The sequence below is a fragment of the Heterodontus francisci genome, chromosome 20, assembly GCF_036365525.1.
Source record: "Heterodontus francisci isolate sHetFra1 chromosome 20, sHetFra1.hap1, whole genome shotgun sequence".
Lineage (NCBI taxonomy): Eukaryota > Metazoa > Chordata > Chondrichthyes > Heterodontiformes > Heterodontidae > Heterodontus > Heterodontus francisci.
In genome coordinates, this window is record NC_090390.1 from 92,860,110 (window position 1) to 92,885,534 (window position 25,425).

The 25,425-nt window shown below is 46.3% G+C and overlaps 1 protein-coding gene across 2 annotated transcripts in view; it reads right to left on the minus strand.

The window, feature by feature from the left end:
* Positions 1 to 25,220, minus strand: part of LOC137380837 (uncharacterized) — a 101,467-nt gene extending 76,247 nt beyond the window's left edge. For both annotated transcript variants that reach the window (XM_068053249.1, XM_068053248.1), the window contains exon 1: positions 25,095 to 25,220. In XM_068053249.1, the coding sequence (XP_067909350.1) occupies positions 25,095 to 25,155 (61 nt within the window). In that variant the 5' untranslated portion in view covers positions 25,156 to 25,220. The remainder of the gene's footprint in view (positions 1 to 25,094) is intronic.
* Positions 25,221 to 25,425: the final 205 nt, after the last annotated feature.

Here is a 25,425-nt window from a genome sequence, read left to right on the forward strand (position 1 = left end):
TAGGATGGCCTGTTCTCTAGTTGGTTCCTCAACGTCTTCGTCCAGAAAACCATCCCGTATACACTCTATGAATTCATCCTCCACGGTATTGTGACTAATTTGATTTGCCCAATCTATATGCAGATTAAAGTCACCCATAATTACAGATGTTCCTTTATCGCAGGCATCTCTAATTTCCTGTTTAATGCCATTCCCAACTTCACCACTACAGTCTGGGGGTTTATATACAACCCCCACTAATGTTTTTTGTCCCTTAGTGTTTCTCAGCTCTACCCATACAGATTCCACATAGTCAGAGCTAATTTCTTTCCTCACTAATGCGTTAATTTCCTCTTTAACCAGCAATGCAACTCCACCGCCTTTTGCTTTTTGTCTGCCCTTCCTAAATACTGAATATCCCTGATGTTCATTTCCCATCCCTGGTTACCTTGCAGCCATGTCTCTGTAATCCCGACTATATCATACACGTTTACATCTATTTGCGTGATTAATTCATCCACTTTATTGCGAATGCTCCGCGTGTTAAGACACAAAGCCTTAAGGCTTGTCTTTTTAACATTACTTGTCCCCTTCCCAATATTTTTCACTGTGGCCCTGTTTGATTCTGGCCCTTGATTTCTCTGCGTATCACTTTTCTTGTTCCCCTTACTCTCTTTTGTTCTTGTCTTTGATCCCCTCTCCTCTGACCCCTTGAAAGGTTCCCATCCCCCTGCCATTTTAGTTTCAACCCTCTCCAACCACTCTAGCAAATACTCCCCCTAGGACATCAATCCCGGTCCTGCCCAGGTGTAACCCATCCAGTTTGTACTGGTCCCACCTCCCCCAGAACCGGTCCCAATGTCCCAGGAATCTAAAACCCTCCCCCTCACACCATCTCTTCATCCGATATATCCTGCTATTTCTACTCTGACTAGCACATGGCACTGGTAGTAATCCTGAGATAACTACCTTTGAGGTCCTACTTTTCAACTTACTTGCTAACTCCCTATATTCTGCTTTTAGGACCTCATCCTTTTTTTTTTACCTACGTCATTTGTACCAATGTGTACCACGGCCACCGGCTGTTCACCCTCCCCCTTCAGAATGTCCTGTAACCGCTCTGAGACATCCTTGACCCTAGCACCAGGGAGGCAACATACCATCCTGGACTCTCGTTTGTGGTCACTGAAATGCCTATCTATTCCCCTTACAATTGAATCTCTATAACTATTGCATTCCCACACTTTTTACTCCTCCCCTGTGCAGCAGAGCCAACCGTGGTGCAACGAATTGGGCTGTTGCTGCTTTCCCCTGAGAGGTCATTCCCCCCCAACAGTATCCAAATGAGTATTAAAAGCAAAATACTGCGGATGCTGGAAATCTGAAATAAAAACAAGAAATGAAGAAGGGTCACTGACCTGAAACTTTAACTCTGCTTCTCTCTCCACAGATGCTGCCAGACCTGCTGAGTATTTCCAGCATTTCTTGTTTTTAATCCAAATGAGTATATCTGTTTTGCAGGGGAATAGCCACAGGAGATTCCTGCACTGCCTGCCTAGTCCTCTTGCTCTGCCTAGTGGTCACCCATTCCTTTCCTGCCTGTGGAGTCTGAGCCTGCAGTGTGACCACCTCTCTATATGTGCTATCCACGATACTCTCCGCCTCGCGGATGCTCCACAATGTCCCCAGCCGCCGCTCCAGCTCTGAAACCCGGGCTTCCAGGAGTTGCAGCTGGAGACACTTCCTGCTCACATGCTGGTCTTTTGGAAGATGCTTAATATCAAATAATATCAATTACTCTGGGGCCCTTCTTCCCTGGTCCTTGTTACTACAGAACTCCCTAAAAAACACTACTTACTATATATGAAAATAAACTGTCGACCTTTCTTACCTTAGTTACTAAGCCTGCTATATTTGAGCTATTCCCTAACAGCAGTTACTCACCATTGATCACAAGTCGTGGGAGTCAGTTGCCAGCATTCGCCAGAGCTGGCGGGCAGCCATAAAGACAAGGCTGTTTTTGTTAATATCTATATTTGTACTTAATTAAGGGGTAATTGAGTAAAAGAAATGGCAGCCAGGGGAGTGCAGTGCTCCTCCTGCAGTATGTTCGAGGTGAGGGGAACCTCCGGTGACCCTGCCGACTTCACCTGCTGGAAGTGCATCCGTCTCCAGCTCCTATCAGACCGTGTTAGGGAACTGGAGCTGGAGCTGGATGAACTGAGGATCATTCGGGAAGCTGAGGGGGTGATAGATAGAAGCTACAGGGATGTCGTTACTCCACAAAACAAAGGCAGCTGGGTAACAGTTAGAGGTGGGAAGAGGTCAGTGCAGGGATCTCCTGTGGTCGTTCCCCTCAGCAACAAGTATACAGTTTTAGATACTGTTGGGGGGGACGGCCTATCGGGGGCAGGCTGCAGTGAACGGGCCTCTGGCACGGGGTCCTGCACTGTGGCTCAGAAGGGAAGGAGGGAGAATGGGAGAGCACTAGTCATCGGGGACTCGATGGTGAGGAGTACCGACAGGCGGTTCTGTGGGCGCAAGCGAGACGCACGGATGGTTTGTTGCCTACCTGGTGCCAGGGTCCGTGATGTTTGTGATCGCGTCTTCAGGATCCTTAAAGGGGAGGGGGAGCAGCCAGAGGTCGTGGTGCACATTGGCACCAACGACGTAGGAAGGAAGGGTGGCACAGATGTTAGAAGTGAGTTTAGGGAGTTAGGCTGGAAGCTGAAAGCTCGGACGGACAGAGTTGTTATCTCTGGTTTGTTGCCGGCGCCACGTGATAGTGAGGCTAGGAATAGGGAGAGAGCACAGCTGAACACGTGGCTGCAGGAATGGTGTAGGAGAGAGGGCTTCCAGTTCTTGGATAATTGGACTGCATTCTGGGGAAGATGGGACCTGTTCAAACAGGACGGGCTGCATCTGAACCAGAGGGGCACCAATATCCTGGGAGGGAGGTTTGCTAGTACTGTTCGGGAGGGTTTAAACTAGTTTGGGAGGGGGATGGGAACCGGACTTGTAGTCCAGGGACCAGTGGGTCCACTCAGAAAGACAAAGAGTGTAGTGAGGTATTGGGGAAGGTAGCACTGTCGCAGAGGACAGATGGGCACGGAGAAGGGTTAAAGTGCGTATACTTCAACGCAAGAAGCATCAGGAATAAGGTGAGTGAATTGAAGGCGTGGATGGGCACTTGGGACTACGATGTTGTGGCCATCACTGAAACGTGGATAGGTGAGGGGGAGGAATGGTTCTTGGAGGTACCTGGTTATAGATGTTTTCATAAGATTAGGAATGGTGGTAAAAGAGGTGGGGGGGTGGCATTGTTAGTTAGAAATAGTGTAACAACTGCTGAAAGAATTTTCGAGGAGGATCTGCCGACTGAGGCACTGTGGGTTGAGGTCAGGAACAGGAAAGGAGCAGTCACCTTGATGGGAGTTTTCTATCGGCCCCCCAATAGCAGCAGGGAGGTGGAAGAGCAGATTGGGAAACAGATTTTGGAAAGGAGCAGAAGTCACAGGGTAGTAATTATGGGGGATTTCAACTTCCCAAATATTGATTGGCAACTCTTTAGATCGAATAGTTTGGATGGGGTAGTGTTTGTGCAGTATGTCCAGGAAGCTTTTCTGACTCAGTATGTAGACTGCCCGACCAGAGGGGAGGCAATATTGGATTTGGTACTAGGTAATGAACCAGGGCAAGTGATAGAGCTGTTGGTGGGCGAGCACTTTGGAGATAGTGATCACAATTCTGTAGCATTCACTGTGGTAATGGAGAGGGATAGGTATGTGCAACAGGGCAAGGTTTACAATTGGGGGAAGGGTAGATATGATGCTGTCAGGCAGGAACTGAGGAGCATAAGTTGGGAACATATGCTGGCAGGGAAGGGCACGGTCGAAATGTGGAACTTTTTCAAGGAGCAGATAGTAGGGGCCATTGATAAGCATGTCCCTGTCAGACAGGGAAGGGATGGTCATGTGAGGGAACCGTGGTTGACAAGAGAGGTTGAGAGTCTTGTTAGGAAGAAGAAGGATGCGTATATAAGGTTGAGGAAAAAGGGCACAGGCATAGCTCTGGAGGGATACAAGATGGCCAGGAAGGATCTGAAGAAAGGGATTAGGAGAGCTAAGAGAGGGCATGAAAAATGCTTGGCGGGTAGGATAAAAGAAAACCCCAAGGCCTTTTACGCGTATGTCAGAAATATGAGGATGACTAGGGGGACCGTAGGTCCGGTCAAGGACAATAGCGGGAGACTGTGTGTTGAGCCGGAAGAGATAAGTGAGGTTTTGAATGAGTACTTCTCTTCGGTATTTACGAATGAGAAGGGGTGTATTACTGAAGAGGACGGTGTGAAACAGACTGGTAAGCTCGAGGAAGTGCTCGTTAGGAGGGAAGATGTGTTGGGGTTTTTGAATAACTTGAAGATAGACAAGTCTCCCGGGCCTGACGGGGTATATCCAAGGATGTTATGGGAAGCAAGGGATGAAATTGCAGAGCCGCTGGCAATGATCTTTTCATCTTCTCTGTTGACGGGGGTGGTACCAGGTGATTGGAGGGTGGCAAATGTTGTGCCCCTGTTCAAGAAAGGGAATAGGAACAACCCTGGGAATTACAGGCCAGTTAGTCTTACTTCGGTGGTAGGCAAGTTGATGGAAAAGGTGCTGAGGGATAGGATTTCTGAGCATCTGGAAAGACACTGCTTGATTCGGGACAGTCAGCACGGTTTTGTGAGGGGTAGGTCTTGCCTCACAAGCCTGATTGAATTCTTTGAGCAGGTGACCAAGCAAGTGGATGAGGGTAAACCAGTGGATGTGGTGTACATGGATTTTAGTAAGGCATTTGATAAGGTCCCCCATGGTAGACTTATGGAGAAAGTCAGGAGGCATGGGATAGTGGGGAATGTGGCCAGTTGGATTAAGAATTGGCTAACTGATAGAAGGCAGAGAGTGGTCTTAGATGGTAAATACTCAGCCTGGAGCCCAGTTACCAGTGGCGTGCCACAGGGATCAGTTCTGGGTCCTCTCCTGTTTGTGATTTTTATTAACGACTTGGATGAGGAAGTCGAAGGGTGGGTCAGTAAATTTGCAGATGATACAAAGGTTGGTGGAGTTGTGGATACCGAGGAGGGCTATTGTCGTCTGCAAAGGGACTTGGATAGGTTGCAGTGCTGGGCTGAAAAGTGGCAGATGGAGTTTAACCCTGAAAAGTGTGAGGTCGTCCATTTTGGAAGGACAAACACGAATGCAAAATACTGGGTTAACGGTAGGGTTCTTGGGCATGTGGAGGAGCAGAGAGACCTTGGGGTCTATGTGCATAGATCGTTGAAAGTTGCAACTCAAGTGGATAGGGCTGTGAAGAAGGCATATGGGGTGTTAGCGTTCATTAGCAGAGGGATTGAATTTAAGAGCCGTGAGGTGATGATGCAGCTGTACAGGACCTTGGTAAGGCCTCATTTGGAGTACTGTGTGCAGTTCTGGTCGCCTCATTTTAGGAAGGATGTGGAAGCCTTGGAGAGGGTGCAGAGGAGATTTACCAGGATGTTGCCTGGAATGGAGAATAAGTCTTACGAGGAAAGGCTGAACATTCTAGGCCTCTTCTCATTAGAAAGGAGAAGGATGAGGGGTGACATGATAGAGGTTTATAAGATGATCAGGGGAATAGATAGGGTAGACAGTCAGAAACTTTTTCCCCGGGTGGAGCAAAGCGTTACAAGGGGTCATAAATTTAAGGTGAAGGGTGGGAGATATAAGGGGGATGTCAGGGGAAGGTTCTTTACCCAGAGAGTGGTCGGGGCATGGAATGCCTTGCCTGGGGAAGTTGTTGAGTCAGAAACTTTAGGGACTTTCAAACGGCTTTTAGATAGGTATATGGATAAAGGAGAATGATGGGGTATAGATTAAATTGTCCTTGACAGAGGACAAAGGATCGGCACAACATCGTGGGCCGAAGGGCCTGTTCTGTGCTGTATTTTTCTATGTTCTATGTTCTATGCTAAATTGTGGCGAGTCGAAGAGACTTAGTAGTTGGCAGGAAAAAAGACAGAGGCGCAAGGGGAGAGCCAACTGTGCCCCAACAAACAAATTTCTCTGCAGCACCTGTGGAAGAGCCTGTCACTCCAGAATTGGCCTTTATAGCCACTCCAGGCGCTGCTTCACAAACCACTGACCACCTCCAGGCGCGTATCCATTGTCTCTCGAGATAAGGAGGCCCAAAAGAAGTTACTCACCAACCAATCACCTATCAGCTTTCCTGTGATGTCACTGTTGACTTTTTTTTCAAAACTCCGGCGCGCCTGGACTGCTCTCAGACATGTCCGACTGCTCTCCGCTCCCTGTGCTGGTTCCACTCAGTATCACTCCTTCCCGCTGCTGCTGCACTTTTAAACTGTGCTGGCCCCACTCAGTCTGGGCCCTACTCTTTCCTTAGTTATCCTCTTACTCTTAATGTATTCATAAAACATCTTTGGGTTCACCTTGATTTTGCTTGCCAATATCCTTTCATGCCTTCTCTTTGTTTTCCTAATTTCCTTTTTGATTTCACCCCTCCACTTTCTATACTCCTCTCGGCTTTCTGTAGTATTGAGGCTTCAGGCTTGGGCTGATAAGTGGCAAGTAAAATTTGTGCCATACAAGTGCCAAGCAATGGCTAGCTCTAATAAGAATGTAACCATCTCCCCTTGATGTTCAACAGCATTACCATTGTTGAATCCCCCACCATGAATATTCTGGGGATTACTATTGACAAGAAACTGAACTGGACCAGCCATGTAAATACTGTGGCTACAAGAGCAGATGAGAGACTGGGAATTCTGCAGTGAGTATCTCATCTTGTGACTCCCCAAAGCTTGGCCAGCATCTACCAGACACAAGGCAGGAGTGTGAAGTCAGGAGTTCCTTGGATAGGTGCAGCTCCAACCCAATCATGAAGCTCAACACCATCCCGGACAAAGCAACCTGCTTGATTGGCACCCCAATGCACAACTTTTAAGTATTCACTTCCTCTACCACCGGCGCACAGTAGTGGCAGTATCTACTCATCTACAAGATGTCCTGCAACAACTTGCCAAAGCTTCTTTGACAGCACCTTCCAAACCTGTGACTTCTACCACCTAGAAGGAGAAGGGCAGCAGGCACATGGGAACACCACCCCTGCAAACTTCGCTCCAAGTCACATACCATCCTGACTTTGAAATATATTGCTGTTCCTTCACCATCGCTGGATCAAAATGCTGGAATTCCCTCCCTAACAGTACTGTGGGTGTACCTACACGACATGGACTGCAGCAGTTCAAGAAGGCAGCTCACCACCAGCTTCTCAAGCATAATTTAGGATTAGCAATAAATGCTGGCATTGCCAGAGACACACAAATCCTATTAATGAATTTAAAAAAGCTTCCATTAGCCTTTTTGATTACTCATTTTAATGATCTATGCACCTGGATACCCATGTCTCTTTGGACCTCCACTCTTTCTAGCATCTCACCATTTAGATAGTACCCTGTTTTATCCTTTTTAGGTCCAAAGTGGATGACTTCACATTGAAATTAATTTGCTATCGTTTTGCCAGTCGCTTAATTTATTAATATCTTCATAATTTTCTGTTTCTAGTTACACTGCTTTTAATGCCACTTACATTTGTGTCATTAGAAAACTTGGATATGTGGCATTCTATCCGATCATATAAATCATTCATAAATGTAATGAATAGTTGAGGCCCCAATACAGCTACCTTGACTACACTTCTTCACACCCTGCCTCCTGTAAGGACTCCATTTCATTCTCCCAGTTTCTCCGTTTCCGACGCATCTGCTCTGATGATGCTACCTTCCATGACGGTGCTTCTGATATGTCTTCCTTTTTCCTCAACTGAGGATTCCCCCCCACTGTGGTTGACAGGGCCCTCAACCGTGTCCGGCCCATTTCCCGCACCTCTACCCTCACCCCTTCCCCTCCCTCCCAGAACCGCGACAGGGTTCCCCTTGTCCTCACTTTCCACCACATCAGCCTCCATATCCAAAGGATCATCCTCCGCCATTTCCGCCACCTCCAGCGTGATGCCACTACCAAACGCAACTTCCCCTCCCTTCCCCTGTCAGCATTCCGAAGGGATCGTTCCCTCCGTGACACCCTGGTCCACTCCTCCATTACCCCCACCATCTCGTCCCCTTCCCACGGCACCATCCCCTGCAATCACAGGAGGTGTAATACCTGCCCATTTACCTCCTCTCTCCTCACTATCCAAGGCCCCAAACAGTCCTTTGAGGTGAAGCAGCGATTTACTTTTACTTCTTTCAATGTAGTATACTGTATTCGCTGCTCACAATGTGGTCTCCTCTACATTGGGGAGACCAAGCGCAGACTGGGTGACTGCCTTGTGAAACACCTTCGCTCAGTCCGAAAGCAGGACCCCAAACTTCCGGTTGCTGGCCATTTCAACACCCCCTCCCCCCACCCTTCCCTGCTCTCATGCTCACATCTCTGTCCTGGGATTGCTGCAGTGTTCCAGTGAACATCAACGCCAGCTCTTGGAATAGCATCTCATTTACCGATTAGGCACTACAGCCTGTTGGACCGGACACTGAGTTCAATAATTTCAGAGCATGATGGGCCCCCTTTTTTATTTTTAGTTATTTTTTCTTTTTTATTTGTTTATTCTATTTTAGTTTGTTTAGTTTGTTTCTACAGTGCCTCCCCACTGTTTTTTTTCATGTTTGTTCTTGGGGCCAGGGCTGTTCATTTTACTGTCAATTGACACCCTCTCTGCACTAATGCTTTGCCTTTCACCACATCATTAACATACCATTTGCCTTTGTTCCATGACCTTCTGATCAGTTATTCTCTGTGACCTTGTCCTATCAACACCTCTTTTGTTATCTTTTGCCCTACCCCCGCTTTACTTGCTTAAAATCTTTTACATTTCTAATATTTGTCAGTTCTGATGAAGGGTCACTGACCTGAAACGTTAACTCTGCTTCTCTCTCCACAGATGCTGCCAGACCTGCTGAGTATTTCCATCATTTCTTGTTTTTATTCCATTTATGCCTACACTCTGTTTCCTGTTAGCTAGCCAATCTTCTATCCATGCCAATATGTTACCCCCTACATCATGAGCTTTTATTTTCTGCAATAACCTTTGATGTGGCACCTTATCAAATGCCTTCTGGACATCTCAGTACAATACATCCACTGGTTCCCCTTTACCCACAGCACATGTTGCTTCAAAGAACCCTAATAAATTGATTAAACATGGTTTCTCGTTCACAAAACCATGTTGACTCTTCCTGATTACCTTGAATTTTTCTACGTGCCCTGCTATAACGTCTTTAATAATAGTTTCTAACATTTTCCCTAAGCTAACAGCCTTCTGTCCCTCCCTTTTTGAATAAAGGAGTTACATTGGCTATTTTCCAATCTAATGGAACCTTCCTTGAATCTAGGGAATTTTGGAAAATCAAAACCAATACATCAACTATCTCACTAGCCACTTCTTTTAACACCTAGGATGAAGTCCATCAGGACCCAGGGACTTGTCAGCCAGCAGCTCCAACAATTTGTTCAGTACCACTTCACTGGTGATTGTAGATTTTCTTGAGTTCCTCCCTCCCTTCCATTTCCTGATTTACAGCTATTTCTGGGATGTCATTTGTATCCTTTATCGTGAAGACCAATGCAAAATACCTGTTCAATTAATCTGCCATCTCCTTATTATCCATCATTAATTCTGCAGGCTCACTTTCTAAAGGACCAAAGCTTACTTTGTGAACTCCTTTATTTTTTAAATATCTATAGAAACTCTTACTATCTGTCTTTATGTTTCCAGCTAGCTTTCTCTCATACTCTACTTTTTCCCTCCTTATAGTCACTCTTTGCTGTTTTTTATATTCTGTCCAATCTTCTGACTTGCCACCCATATTTGCATAATTATATGCTTTTTCTTTAAGTTTGATACTATCTTTAACATTTTTAGTTAATCACGGATGGTGGGCCCTCCCTTTGGAATTTTTCTTTCTCATTGAAATGTATCTATTCTGCGTATTCTGAAATATCTCCTTAAATGTCTGCCACTGCATCTCTATTGACCTATCCCTTAACCTAATTTGCCAGTTCACTTTAGCTAGCTCTGCTTTCATGCCCTCATAATTGCTTTTATTTAAGTTTAAAATATTGGTCTTGGACCCATTCTTCTCTCCCTCATACTGAATGTAAAATTCTAGGGGCTATCTATGGGCGTCTTCACTATGAGGTCATTAATTAATCCTATCTCATTGCACAATACCAGGTCTAGTATAGCCTGCTCTCTGGTTGGCTCCAGAACATGCTGTTCCAAGAAACTATCCGAAAAACATTCTATGAACTCCTCATCTCGGCTACCTTTGCCCATCTGATTTTTCCAGTCTATATGTAGATTAAAATCCCCCATGATTATCGCCATACCTTTCTCCTATTATTTCTTTCTTTATACCCCGTCCTACCATGTGGTTACTGTTAGGGGGCCTGTACACCACTCCCACAAGTGACCTCTTGTCTTTATCATTTCTCATCTCTACCCAAACTGCTTCTTCATCTGCTTTCAATTCCATGAGCTTCAACTTTAGGTAACAGTCTCTTATGGGGGACTTTATCAAATGCCTGCAGGAAGTCCATACAAATAAAAGCCACAGATATTCCCCTGTCCACCACTTTAGTTAGCTGTTCAAAAATTTCAATCAGGTTCATCAGGAATGACCTACCCTTTACAAATCCATGCTGGCTCTCTCTGATCAGCTAAAAATTTTCAGAGTGTTGAGTCAATCTATCCATAATTATAGAATTTCTGCAATTTCCCAACAACAGACGTAAGGTTAACTGGTCTATGATTCCCCAGTTTCCCTCTCTCAACTTTCTAAATAACGGACTGACGTATAATTTTCCAACCTAAAGAAACATTTCTTGAATTGAGAGAACTTTGGAAGATTATAGTTAGGGCATCTGCAATGTTCTCACCTACTTTCTTTTAAACCCTGGGATGAAAATCCTGGGGAATTGTCACTCTTTAGTGCTTTTATTTTCTTCATTATGCATATTTTGCTTACTTTGACTTTAGTGAGTCCAGTCCCTGATTCAATGTTAGTTTTCTTGGGATGTCTGGCACGCTGACTTCTTCCTCGGTACTGATGAAAAGTATTTATTCAACATGTCCATTATTTCCTTACTTTCATCGACAGTATCACCATTATCAGTTTTCAAGGGGCCCACATTGCTCCTAATCACCCTCTATTTCCTACTATAATTGTGGATGCTGTGGGTATGAACTTTCAAAAGGCTTGAGCCTTACCTATGATGGATGCAACAACAACTTGTATACTGAAGTTGGACTCTTAAAAGGAGCATATTGATTTTTGAAGTTTTTTTATTTGTTTTTGGATTCATGTTTCTATTATTGCATTTTCATCCTTGTATTACTTGGTCTTGTTGATTTAGCTCCACTTTTGTAATTTATTTTTTCCCTGCCATTTCTCATTATTCTTGCTTTGTCGCACCTTACAAAAGGGTGGGGATGAGAATTCCTTTGGGGCTCCAAATGTACTATATAGTAGAGATGAAGAGGATTTTGTGTCTGATGAATAAGTACAGACATAACACTCCTCACTACCCATGTGTTTTGGGGACCACGTGTATAGGATGTGTCTCCAGCTGCTTGAGCTTGAGTTCAGATGTTCAGAGCTTGAGGGGAAGCTGCAGTCACTGGAGATCATCAGGGAGCAGGAGATTTTCCTGCATTGTACATTCCAGGAAGTGGTCACCCCTTAAGTAGTGAGAGTTCAGGATAGTAGATAGGTGTCCATCGGAAGAGTAGGAAGAGGCAGGAGGTGCAGGAGTCTTTGGGGTGTGTGTCACTCTCAAACCAGTACTCAACTTTGGAGACTGCTGGGAGTAACGACACCTTGAAGGAGTGCAGTGCATACCATGGCAACAATGAGCAAGGGACTGCATAGGAGGGAACAGTAAGGTGCAGAAATGCAGACAATATAGGAGATTCCATAGTTTGGGGGACAGACAGACATTTCTGTAACGTTCATCGTGAGTCCCTCATAATGTGTTGCCTCCCTGGTGCCAGAGTAGAGGACATCTCAGAAAGGGTGAAGAATACTCTGCAGGGGGAAGGAAGTGAGCCAGAGACTGTGGTACAAATTGGTACCAACAGCATAGAGAGGGCAGGTATTGAGGTCCTATGGTCAGATTTTCAGTAGCTAGGGAGCAAGTTAAAAAGTAGGACCTCAAAGGTAGTAGATAGATAGGCATCCATCCATCTCAGAAGATGAATACATCATTAATGGGAAAATACTGAGAAGTGTAGAGGAAGTGAGGGACCTTGTAGTGAATGTCCACAGATCCCTGAAGGTAGCAGGACAGGTCGATAAGGTGGTTAAGAAGACTTATGGAATCCTTTCCTTTATTAGCCAAGGTATAGAATACAAGAGCAGGGAGATATGCTGAAACTGTATAACTCATTGGTTAGGCCACAACTTGAATACTGTGTGCAGTTCTGGTCACCTCATTACAGAAAGGATATAATTGCACTAGAGAGTGTACAGAGGAGATTTATGAGGATATTGCCAGGACTGGGAAAATGTACCTATGAGGAAAGATTGGATAGGCTGGGGTTGTTCTCCTTGGAACAAAGAAGGCTGAGGGGAGATCTGATTGAAATATACAACATTTTGAGGGGCCTGGATAGAGTGGAGGTGAAGGGTCTATTCACCTTAGCAGAGAGGTCAGTGACGAGGGGGCATAGATTTAAAGTGATTAGTAGAAAAATTAGAGTAGAGATGAGGAAAAACTTTTTCACCTGGAGTGGTGATGGTCTGTAACTCACTGCCTGAAAGGGTAGTTAAGGCAGAGACCCTCAACTCATTCAAAAGGAGTCTGGGTATAAGAACAAAGAACAAAGAACAGTACAGCACAGGAACAGGCCATTTGGCCCTCCACGCCTGCGCCGATCTTGATGCCTGCCTAAACTAAAACCTTCTGCACTTCCGGGGTCCATATCCCTCTATTCCCATCCTATTCATGTATTTGTCAAGATGCCTCTTAAACGTCTCTATGGTACCTGCTTCCACCACCTCCCCCGGCAACAAGTTCCAGGCACTCACCACCCTCTGTGTAAAGAACTTGCCTCGCACATCCCCTCTAAACTTTGCCCCTCACACCTTAAACCTATGTCCCCTAATAACTGACTCTTCCACCCTGGGAAAAAGCTTCTGACTATCCAGTCTGTCCATGCCGCTTATAACTTTGTAAACCTCTATCATGTCGCCCCTCCACCGCCGTCGTTCCAGTGAAAACAATCCGAGTTTTTACAACCTCTCCTCATAGCTAATGCCCTCCAGACCAGGCAACATCCTGGTAAACCTCTTCTGTACCCTCTCCAAAGCCTCCACGTCCTTCTGGTAGTGTGACGACCAGAATTGCACGCAATATTCTAAGTGTGGCCTAACTAAAGTTCTGTACAGCTGCAGCATAACTTGCCTATTTTTATATTCTATGCCCCGACCGATGAAGGCAAGCATGCCGTATGCCTTCTTGACTACCTTATCCACCTGCGTTGCCACTTTCAGTGACCTGTGGACCTGTACGCCAAGATCTCTTTGCCTGTCAATACTCCTAAGGGTTCTGCCATTTACTGTATTCTTCCCACCTGCATTAGACCTTCCAAAATGCATTACCTCACATTTTTCTGAATTAAACTCCATCTGCCATTTCTCCGCCCAAGTCTCCAACCGATCTATATCCTGCTGTATCCTCTGATAATCCTCATTACTGTCCGCAACTCCACCAACCTTTGTGTCATCCGCAAACTTACTAATCAGACCAGCAACATTTTCCTCCAAATCATTTATATATACTACAAACAGCAAAGGTCCCAGCACTGATCCCTGCGGAACACCACTAGTCACATCCCTCCATTCAGAAAAGCACCCTTCCACTGCTCCCCTCTGTCTTCTATGACTGAGCCAGTTCTGTATCCATCTTGCCAGCTCACCTCTGATCCCGTGTGACTTCACCTTTTGCACCAGTCTGCCATGAGGAACCTTGTCAAAGGCTTTACTGAAGTCCATATAGATAACATCCACTGCCCTTCCTTCATCAATCATCTTCGTCACTTCCTCAAAAAACTCAATCAATTTAGTGAGACACGACCTCCCCTTCACAAAACCATGCTGCCTCTTGCTAATAAGTCCATTTGTTTCCAAATGGGAGTAAATCCTGTCCCGAAGAATCCTCTCTAATAATTTCCCTACCACTGACACATGCACCTCAAGTGCCCTAATCTGCAGGGCTACGGACCAAATGCTGGAAGGTAGGATTAGAATAGGTGGATCGTTGTTCAGCCGGCACAGACACGATGGGCCAAGTGGACTCTTTCTATGCCTTAAACTTTGTATAATTCTATGATGGAGTGCGCCCGGCATATATGCCACTTCTGAGTTGAAAATCATCTGTTGTTGCTGGTGAGGCCAACTTGTGAGTAGCAATCCCTTCCACAGCCGGCACAGATAAATATCATTGGCCTGACGTTGACTGATGTTTTTTCCTTCCACCAGGCTCTCTTTTCCGCTATTTGGTCATTTGTTTTCTCCTCCATGTTTTCCACACCCTTCCTGACTGCCATTCTCCAGGAACTCCGATCAGCAACTAGGACTTCCAATGCATCAACACTAATCCCGGTCAATTTGAGGTCTTGCTTGCAGACACCCTTGTATTGCAGATCTCTGTATTACTTCCAGTGCCACGTGCCAGTGAGAGTAGAAATAGGAAGATAGGGAAGATTGATGTGTGGTTTGAGGCATATGGGGCAGGAGGGAGGGCTTCAGATTCTTGGGACATGGGGACTAGTTCTGGGCGAGAGGCACCTATTCAAAAGGGATGGGTTGCACCTCAACAGGGCTGGGACCAATATGCTCAAGGGGAACTTTACTAGTGTGGTTGGGGAGGGTTTAAACTAAATTGTCAGGGGATGGGCACCAGCATATAGTGGAAAAGAAGAACAAGGTGCATAAAGGAGTGGAAGTGTTGGATAGTGCTTGAGAAGGAAGTAGTACCATATTAGATAGGAGCAGACGAAGAAGGAGTACAAAGACAGGTTTCCATTCATGTCTATAAACAGACAAAATGTGATGAATAAGATTGCTGAGCTACAACCACAAATAACCATGTGGGAATATAATGTCGTGGCAATAACAGAAACGTGGCTTAAAAGTGATGAGGACTGGGTGCTTAATATTCAAGGATACAAAGTGTTCAGAAAAGATAGGGAAGGAAAAAAGGGAGCTTGTAGTACTGATTAGGGAAGACATTGTAGTATTGGAAAGTGAGATGTCCTTGAGGAACATATGCAGAATTCATTTGGTTAGAGTTGAGAGGCAAAAAGGGGATGATCACGCTACTGGGGGGTATTGTATAGGCCTCCAAATAGTTTTCTGTTTCATTCATTCATGGGATGTGGGCATCGCTGGCTAGGCCACCATTTATTGCCCATCACTAATTGTCCTTGAGAAGGTGGTGGTGAGCTGCCTTCTTGAACCGCTGCAGTCCATGTGGGGTAGGTATACCCACAATGCTGTTAGGAAGGGAGTTCCAGGATTTTGACTCAGTGACAGTGAAGGAACGGCGATATCGTTCCAAGTCAGGATGGTGTGTGACTTGGAGGGGAACTTGCAGGTGGTGGTGTTCCCATGCATTTGCTGCCCTTTTCCTTGTAGTTGGTAGAGGTCGCGGGTTTGGAAGGTGCTGTCTAAGCAGCCTTGGTGCGTTGCTGCAGTGCATCTTGTAGATGGTACACACTGCTGCCACTGTGCGTCAGTGATGGAAGAAGTGAATGTTTGTGGATGGGGTGCCAATCAAGCGGACTGCTTTGTCCTGGATGGTGTTGAGCTTCTTGAGTGTTGTTGGAGCTGCACCCATCCAGGCAAGTGGAGAGTATTCCATCACACTCCTGACTTGTGCCTTGTAGATGGTGGACAGGCTTTGGGGAGTTAGGAGGTGAGTTACTCGCCTCAGGATTCCTAGCCTCTGACCTGCTCTTGTAGCCACGGTATTTATATGGCTACTCCAGTTCAGTTTCTGGTCAATGGTAGCAACTAGGATGTTGATAGTGGGGGATTCAGCGATGGTAATGCCGTTGAATGTCAAGGGGAGATGGTTAGATTCACTCTTGTTGGAGATGGTCATCGCCTGGCACTTGAGTGGCGTGAATGTTACTTGCCACTTATCAGCCCAAGCCTGGAAATTTCCCAGGTGTTGCTGCATTTCTACACGGATTGCTTCAGTATCTGAGGAGTCGTGAATGGTGCTGAACATTGTACAATCATCAGCGAACATCCCCACTTCTGACCTTATGTTTGAAGGAAGGTCATTGATGAAGCAGCTGAAGATGGTTGGGCCTAGGACACTACCCTGAGGAACTCCTGCAGTGATGTCCTGGAGCTCAGATGATTGACCTCCAACAACCACAACCATCTTCCTTTGTGCTAGATATGACTCCAACCAGCGGAGGGTTTTCCCCCTGATTCCCCTTGACTTCAGTTTTGCTAGGGCTCCTTGATGCCATACTCGGTCAAATGCTGCTTGATGTCAAGGGCAGTCACTCTCACCTCACCTCTTGAGTTCGGCTCTTTTGTCCATGTTTGAACCAAGGCTATAATGAGGTCAGGAGCTGAGTGGCTCTGGCGGAACCCAAACTGGGCGTCACTGAGCAGGTTATTGCTAAGCAAGTGCTGCTTGATGGCACTGTTGATGACACCTTCCATCACTTTACTGATGATTGAGAGTAGGCTGATGGGCGGTAATTGGCTGGGTTGTACTTGTTCTGCTTTTTGTGTACAGGACATAGCTGGACAATTTTCCACATTGCCGGGTAGATGCCAGTGTTGTAGCTGTACTGGAACAGCTTGGCTAGGGGCGCGGCAAGTTCTGGAGCACAGGTCTTCAGTATTATTGCCGGAATATTGTCAGGGCCCAGAGCCTTTGCAGTATCCAGTGCCTTCAGTCGTTTCTTGATATCACGCGGAGTGAATCAAATTTGCTGAAGTCTGGCATCTGTAATGCTGGGGACTTCAGGAGGAGGCCGAGATGGATCATCAACTCTGCACTTCTGGCTGAAGATTGTTGCAAATGCTTCAGCCTTATCTTTTGCACTGATGTGCTGGGCTCACCCATCATTGAGGATGGGGATATTTGTGGAACCACCTCCTCCAGTTCGTTGTTTAATTGTCCACCACCATTCATGGCTGGATGTGGCAGGACTACAGAGCTTAGATCTGATCCATAGGAACATAGGAAGAAAGGAACAGGAGTAGGCCATTCAGCCCCTCGAGCCTGTCCCGCCATTCAATGAGATCATAGCTGATCCGTGGCCTATCTCCATATACCTGCCTTATACCTCCATATATCTCCATATACTAGAGGCCCATATCTCTTAATATCTTTGCTTTACAAAAATCTATCTATCTCAGATTTAAAATTAACAACTGTTCTAGCTTCAACTGCTGTTTGTGGGAGAGAGTTCCAAACCTCTACCACCCTTTGCGTGAAGAAGTGCTTCCTAACATCTCTCCTGAACAGTCTGGTCCTAATTTTTAGACTATGCCCCCTAGTTTTAGAATCTCCAACCAGTGGAAATAGTTTATCTTTATCTAGCCTGTCTTTTCCTGTTAATATCTTGAAGACTTCAATCAGATCACCCCTTAACCTTCTAAATTCTAGCAAAAACAGGCCCAATTTTTGTAATCTCTCCTCGTAACTTAACCCCTGTAGTCCAGGTATCATTCTTGTCAACCTACGTTGCACTCCCTCCAAGGCCAATATATCCTTCCTAAGGTGTGGTGCCCAGAACTGCTCACAGTACTCCAAGTGGGGTTTAACCAGGGTTTTGTACAGCTGCAGCATAACCTCTGTGTCTTTATACTCCAATCCTCCAGATATAAAGTCCAGCATTCCATTAGCCTTTTTGATTATTTTCTGCACTTGCTCGTGGCATTTTAAAGATCTATGCACCCGAACCCCCAAGTCTCTTTGGACATCCACTGTACTTAACCTCTTCCCATTTAGAAAGTACCCTGCTCTATCCTTTTTTGGTCCAAAATGGATAACCTCACACTTGCCCACATTGAAATCCATCTGTCACAGTTTTGTCCACTCACCTAGTCTGTCAATATCTCTGTGCAATTTTATGCTATCATCTAGACTGTCTACAATGCCGCCTAACTTTGTATCATCAGCAAATTTAGATATATGACTTACTACGCCATCATCCAAGTCGTTAATGAATAATGTGAATAATTGAGGTCCCAACACAGATCCCTGCGGGAGACCACTAGTTACATCCTGCCAATCGGAGCACTTTCCCATTATCCCCACTCTCTGTCGCCTACCACTCAATCAACCTTCTAACCATGTCAATAATTTGCCCTCAACTCCATGAGCTTCTACCTTAGTTAACAGTCTCTTATGTGGGACTTTATCAAATGCCTTCTGGAAGTCCATATAAATAACATCGTTAGGCGACACCTCATTTTGAGGTATGCCTGGTGCTGCTCCTGGCATGCCCTCTGGCACTCTTCATTGAACCAGGGTTGGTCTCCTGGCTTGATGGTAATGGTAGAGTGGGGGATATGCCGGGCCGTGAGGTTACAGATTGTGGTTGAGTACAATTCTGCTGCTGCTGATGGCCCACAGCGCCTCATGGATGCCCAGTTTTGCATTGAACAAAGAACAAAGAAAATTACAGCACAGGAACAGGCCCTTCGGCCCTCCAAGCCTGCGCCGATCCAGATCCTCTATCTATACATGTCGCCTATTTTCTAAGGGTCTGTATCTCTTTGCTTCCTGCCCATTCATGTATCTGTCTAGATACATCTTAAAAGACACCAACGTGCCCGCGTCTACCACCTCCGCTGGCAACGTGTTCCAGGCACCCACCACCCTCTGGTGTTGCCTGGGCTGTAGCATTTCAGCTATGAAGAGAGACTGGAAAGGCTCGGGTTGTTTTAGAACAGAGAAGGCTGAGGGGGGACCTGATTGAGGTATACAAAATTATGAGGGGCATTGATAGGTTCGATAGGAAGAGACTTTTTCCCTGAGCGGAGGGGTCAATAACCAAGGGGCATAGATTTAAGGTAAGGGGCAGGAGGTTTAGAGGGGATTTGAGGAAAAGATTTTTCACCCAGAGGGTGGTTGGAAATTTAGAACACACTGCTTGAAGGGGTGGTAGAGGCAGGAACCCTCACAACATTTAAGTAATATTTAGATGAGCACTTGAAATGCCATAGCATACAAGGCTACGGGCCAAGTACTGAAAAATCGGATAGTTAGGTGCTTGATGGCCAGCATAGACACGATGGGCCGAAGGGCCTGTTTCTGTGCTGTATAACTCAATGACTCTAAAAAAATTGGCTTAGTGACAGAAAACAATGAGCCGTGGCAAATGGTTGTTTTTTGGACTGGAAGATGGTAGACAGTGGTGTTCCCAAGGTTCAGTGCTAGGACCACTGCTTTATTGATATATATAAATAGGTTGGACATTGAAATACAGAATAAGTTTTCAAAATTTGCCATTGATGCCAAGCTTGGCAGTATGGCAGACAGTGAGGATGATACCAATTATGAATTACATGTACCATATACAAGATGCACTGCAGCAACTTCCCACATAGGAGCAGGAGGAGGCCATTCAGCCCATTGAGCCTGCCCTGCCATTCAATATGATCATGGCTGATCATCCACTTCAATGTCTTTTTCCCACACTATCCTCATATCCCCTTATGTCATTGGTATTTAGAAATTTGTCAATCTCTGCTTTAAACATACTCAATGACTGAGCTTCCACAGCCCTCTGGGGTAGAGAATTCCAAAGATTCACAACCCTCTGAGTAAAGAAATTTTAGTCATAGAGTGTCATAGAGTCATACAGCATAGAAACAGGCCCTTCGGCCCACGGCGTCCATGCCGACCATAATGCCTATCTATACTAATCCCACCTGCCTGCATTAATTCCATATCCCTCTATGCCTTGCTCATTCAAGTACCTGTCCAGATGCCTCTTAAATGTTGCTACTGTTCCTGCCTCCACCACCTCCTCTGGCAGCTCATTCCAGATACCCACTATTCATTGTGTGAAAATTTACCCCTTTGAACCCCTTTAAACCTCCTCCCTCTCACCTTAAATCTATGCCCTCTAGTTTTAGTCACCCCTACCGTGGGAAACAGACTCTGGCTGTCTACCCTATCTATGCCTCTCATAATTTTATATACCTTTATCATGTCCCCTCTCAGCCTCCTTCACTCCAGGGAAAACAGACCCAGCCTATCCAATCTCTCTTTATAACTCAAGCCCTCCAAACCAGGCAACATCCTTGTGAATCTTTTCTGCACCCTCTCTAGCTTAATCACATCTTTCCTGTAGTGCGGCGACCAGAACTGCACACAGAACTCCAAATGCGGCCGAACTAACGTCATGTACAACTGTAACATGACATCCCAACTCTTATACACAATGCCTCGGCCGATTAAGGCAAGCATGCCATACGCCTTCTTCACCACCTGTGTTGCCACTTTCAGGGAACTATGTACTTGCACCCTAAGGTCTCTCTGCTCAACAACACTCCCCAGGGCCCTGCCACTCACTGTATATGCCCTGCCCTGGTTTAACTTCCCAAAATGCATTACTTCGCACTTGTCTGCGTTAAATTACATTTGCCAATCCCTTGTCCACTTTCCCAGTTGATCTATATCCTGTTGTAACCTTAGACAACTTTCTTCACTGTCCACTATACCACCAATTTTGGTGTCATCTGCAAACTTACTAATCATGCCCCTTACATTCACATCCAAGTCATTAATATATATGACAAACAACAGAGGGCCCAGCACCGATCCCTGAGGCACATCACTGGTCACCAGCCTCCAATCTGAAAAACAACCCTCCACTACCACCCTCTGCCTCCTATCACCAAGCCAATTTTGTATCCAATTTGCCAGTTCACACTGGATCCCATGTGTTCGAACCTTCTGGACCAGCCTACCATGCGGGACCTGGTCAAAAGCCTTGCTAAAGTCCATGTAGACAACGTCCATCGCCCTGCCCTCGTCAATCCTCTTGGTCACCACCTCGAAAAACTCAATCAAATTCGTGAGACATGATTTCCCACGCACAAAGCCATGCTGACTATCCCTAATCAGACCATGCCTTTCCAGATGCATATAAAATCCTGTCTCTCAGAATCCCTTCCAATAACTTGCCCACCACTGATGTAAGGCTCACCGGCCTGTAGTTCCCTGGCTTATCCCTGCTGCCCTTCTTAAATAAAGGCACGACATTAGCTATCCTCCAGTCTTCCGGTACCTCACCTGTGGCTAATGATGATATAAATATCTCTGCCAGGGCCCCAGCAATCTCCTCCCTTGCTTCCCATAGCATCCTAGGATACACCTGGTCAGGCCCTGGGGATTTATCCACCTTAATGCGCTTCAAAAGCTCCAACACCTCCTCCTTTGTAATGTTGATATGCTCCAGGATATCGCCGTTCCCTCCCATTGAACTCACTAGCTTCCATGACCTTCTCCATGGTAAATACAGACGAGAAATATTCATTTAAGACCTCGCCCATTTCCTGTGGCTCCACACATAGATTGCCAGACTGATCCTTAAGGGGACCTACTCTCTCCCTAGCTACCCTTTTACTCTGAATATACTTGTAAAATCTTTTAGGATTCTCCTTTATCTTATCTGCCAGGGAAATCTCATGGCCCCTTTTTGCCCTCCTAATTTCCTTCTTAAGTGTAGTCCTACATCCCCTATACTCCTCGAGGGACTCGCTTGATCCCAGCTGCCTATACCTGACATATGCCTCCTTCTTTGTCCTGACCAGACCCTCACTATCCCTCGTCAACCAAGGTTCCCTAAACTTGCCAGCCTTGCCCTTCCATCTAACAGGAACATTCCGGCCTTGAACTCTTCCTATCTCACTTTTAAAAGCCTCCCACTTGCCAGACGTCCCTTTACCTGTAAACAGCCTCTCTCATTCAACTTTTGAGAGTTCCTGTCTGATGCCATCGAAATTAGCCTTCCCCCAATTTAGGACTTCAACCTGAGGACCAGTCCTATCCTTTTCCATAAAAGGGCGGCACAGTGGCGCAGTGGTTAGCACTGCAGCCTCACAGCTCCAGCCACCCGGGTTCAATTCCGGGTACTGTCTGTGTGGAGTTTGCAAGTTCTCCCTGTGTCTGCGTGGGTTTCCTCTGGGTGCTCCGGTTTCCTCCCACAAGCCAAAGACTTGCAGGTTGATAGGTAAATTGGCCATTAGCAATTGCCCCTAGTATAGGTAGGTGGTAGGGAAATATAGGGACAGGTGGGGATGTGGTAGGAATATGGAATTAGTGTAGGATTAGTATAAAAATGGGTGGTTGATGGTCGGCACAGACTCGTGGGCCGAAGGGCCTGTTTCAGTGCTGTATCTTTAAACATAAACATAAACATAACTATCTTGAAGCTAATAGAGTTATGGTCACTGGTCCCAAAGTGCTCCTCCACTGACACATCAACCACCTGCCCATCCTCATTTCCTAAGAGGATGTCGAGTGTAGCCCCTTCTCTAGTAGGACCATCCACATACTGCTTCAGAAAACTATCCTGGACACACTTAACAAATTCTTCCCCATCTGATCCCTTAACACTAAGGCAGTCCCAGTCAATATTAGGGAAGTTAAAATCACCTACTATTACAACCCTATAATTCCTACACCTATCTGTGATTTCCCTACATATCTGCTCCTCCACTTCCCTCTGACTATTGGGGGGCCTATAGTATAATCCCATCAAAGCGATCACCCCTTTCTTATTTCTAAGTTCTACCCATATGGCCTCGCTGAACATTCCCCCCGGGATATCCTCTCTAAGTACTGCCGTGATGTCCTCCCGAGTCAATACTGCAACTCCCCCTCCTCTCTTACCTCCACCTCTGTCATGCCGGAAAGATCGGTACCCCGGAACATTGAGCTGCCAGTCCTGCCCATCCCTCAACCACGTTTCCGTAATAGCTATAATATCACAATCCCATGTACCGATCCATGCTCTGAGTTCATCTGCCTTACCTGTAAGGCTTCTTGCATTAAAGTAAATGCAGTTTAGCCTACCAGACCTTCCACGCTCCCTGTCCTGCCGCTGCCCGGCCTGCCTACTGGACTTGCTTGCTTTAACCTCTACATTTGCCTCAACTATCTCATCGGATAGACTACTACTTTGGGTCCCACCCCCCTGCAAGACTAGTTTAAACCCTCCCGAGTAGTACTAGCAAACCTCCCCGCAAGGATATTGGTCCCCCTCCAGTTTAGATGCAACCCGTCCTTCTTGTCCAGGTCACCTCTGCACCAGAAGAGATCCCAATGATCCAAGTAGCTGAAACCCTCCCGCCTACACCAGCTCTTCAACCACGCATTCATTTGCCTTATCCTCCTATTCCTACCCTCACTAGCACGTGGCACAGGGAGTAACCCTGAGATTACAACCCTAGAGGTCCTGCTTTTTAACCTTCTGCCTAACTCCCTATATTCACGTTGCAGGGCCGCATCTCTTTTCCTGCCTATGTCGTTAGTACCAATATGGACCACAACCTCTGGCTGCTCACCCTCCCCTTTCAGAATGTCCTGCAGCCGCTCCAAGACATCCTTGACCTGAACACCAGGGCAGCAACGTATCATCCTGGAGTCTCGTTTGCGGCCACAGAAACGCCTATCTGCACCCCTTACGATAGAATCCCCTATCACTATAGCTCTTCCAACCCTTTTCCTCCCCTGCTGTGCAGCAGAGCCCTGCATGGTGCCACAAACTTGGCTGTTGCTGATTTCCCCTGGGAGGTCATCCCCCCCAACAGTATCCAAAGCGATATATCCGTTTGAGAGGGGGATGGCCACAGGGGACCCCTGCACTACCTGCCTGCGCCTACTACTCCGCCTGGTGGTCACCCATCCCTTTTCTGTCTGTGCAGCCATTACCTGCGGTGTGACCACCTCACTAAACATGCTATCCACGACATCCTCAGCATCGCGGATGCTCCACAGTGAATCCACCCGCTGCTCCAGCTCCGTAATGCGGGTAGTCAGTAGGTGCAGATGGATACACTTCCTGCACACATGGTCATCGTGGACACTGGAATTTCCCACATAGTGCAGGATGAGCATATCACGGGGCTGAGCTCTCCTGTCATGACTTACCCTTAGATTAATTAGTTAATCCCTGAATTAAAAAATACTAATTATACAAGGGGCCTTGTTGTACCCACTTCAATCTAAAATTCTTTAAAAAACACACTTTAGTAGTACTCATCTTATCTCCCGAAGTTTTATTTTCAAAAAAAAAATTACCCTTATTTTCTAAGATATTCTAACAGCTGCTACTCCCCAACCAATCACCTTGCAGCTCTCCTGTGATGTCACTGTTGGCTTCCCCTTTCAAAACTCAGGCGCGCCGTCGCTGCTCTTTTTAAACACTGCTGTTCTCACTCAGTCTCGTTATTTCCCGCTGCCGCTGTACTTTTTAAACACCACCGTTCTCACTCAGTCTCGTTCTTTCCCGCTGTTGCTGCACTTTTTAAACACCGGTGTTCTCACTCAGTCTCGTTCTTTCCCACTGCCGCTGCACTTTTTAAACACTGCTGTTCTCACTCAGTCTCGTTATTTCCCGCTGCCGCTGTACTTTTTAAACACCGCCGTTCTCACTCAGTCTCGTTCTTTCCCACTGCCGCTGCACTTTTTGAACACTGCTGTTCTCACTCAGTCTCGTTCTTTCCCGCTGCCACTGTACTTTTTAAACACCGCCGTTCTCACTCAGTCTCGTTCTTTCCTGCTGCCGCTGTACTTTTTAAACACCGCCGTTCTCACTCAGTCTCGTTCTTTCCCACTGCCGCTGCACTTTTTAAACACCGCTGTTCTCAGTCTCGTTCTTTCCCGCTGTTGCTGCTCTTTTTAAACACCGCTGTTCTCACTCAGTCTCCTTTCTCCTCATCTCTGTCCTAAGTGGCTTGCCCCTTATTTTGAAATTGTGTCCCCTGGTTCTCGACTCCCCAACCAAGGGAAATAACTTACCTGCATCTACTATGTCTATCCCTTTAAGTATTTTGTAGCTTTCAATGCGATCATCTCTCATTCTTCGAAACTCGACAGATTACAGGCCCAGGTTCCCCAATCTCTCTTCATAGGACAGACTCGGAGGGCGGAGTTCCAGAGCGGTGAGTATAAAAAAAACTTACCTCGGGGATTCTCGGTGCAGACTCGGAGGGCGGAGTTCCAGAGCGGTGAGTGTAAAAAAAACTTACCTCGGGGATTCTCGGAGCAGACTCGGAGGGCGGAGTTCCAGAGCGGTGAGTATAAAAAAAACTTACCTCGGGAATTCTCGGAGCAGACTCGGAGGGCGGAG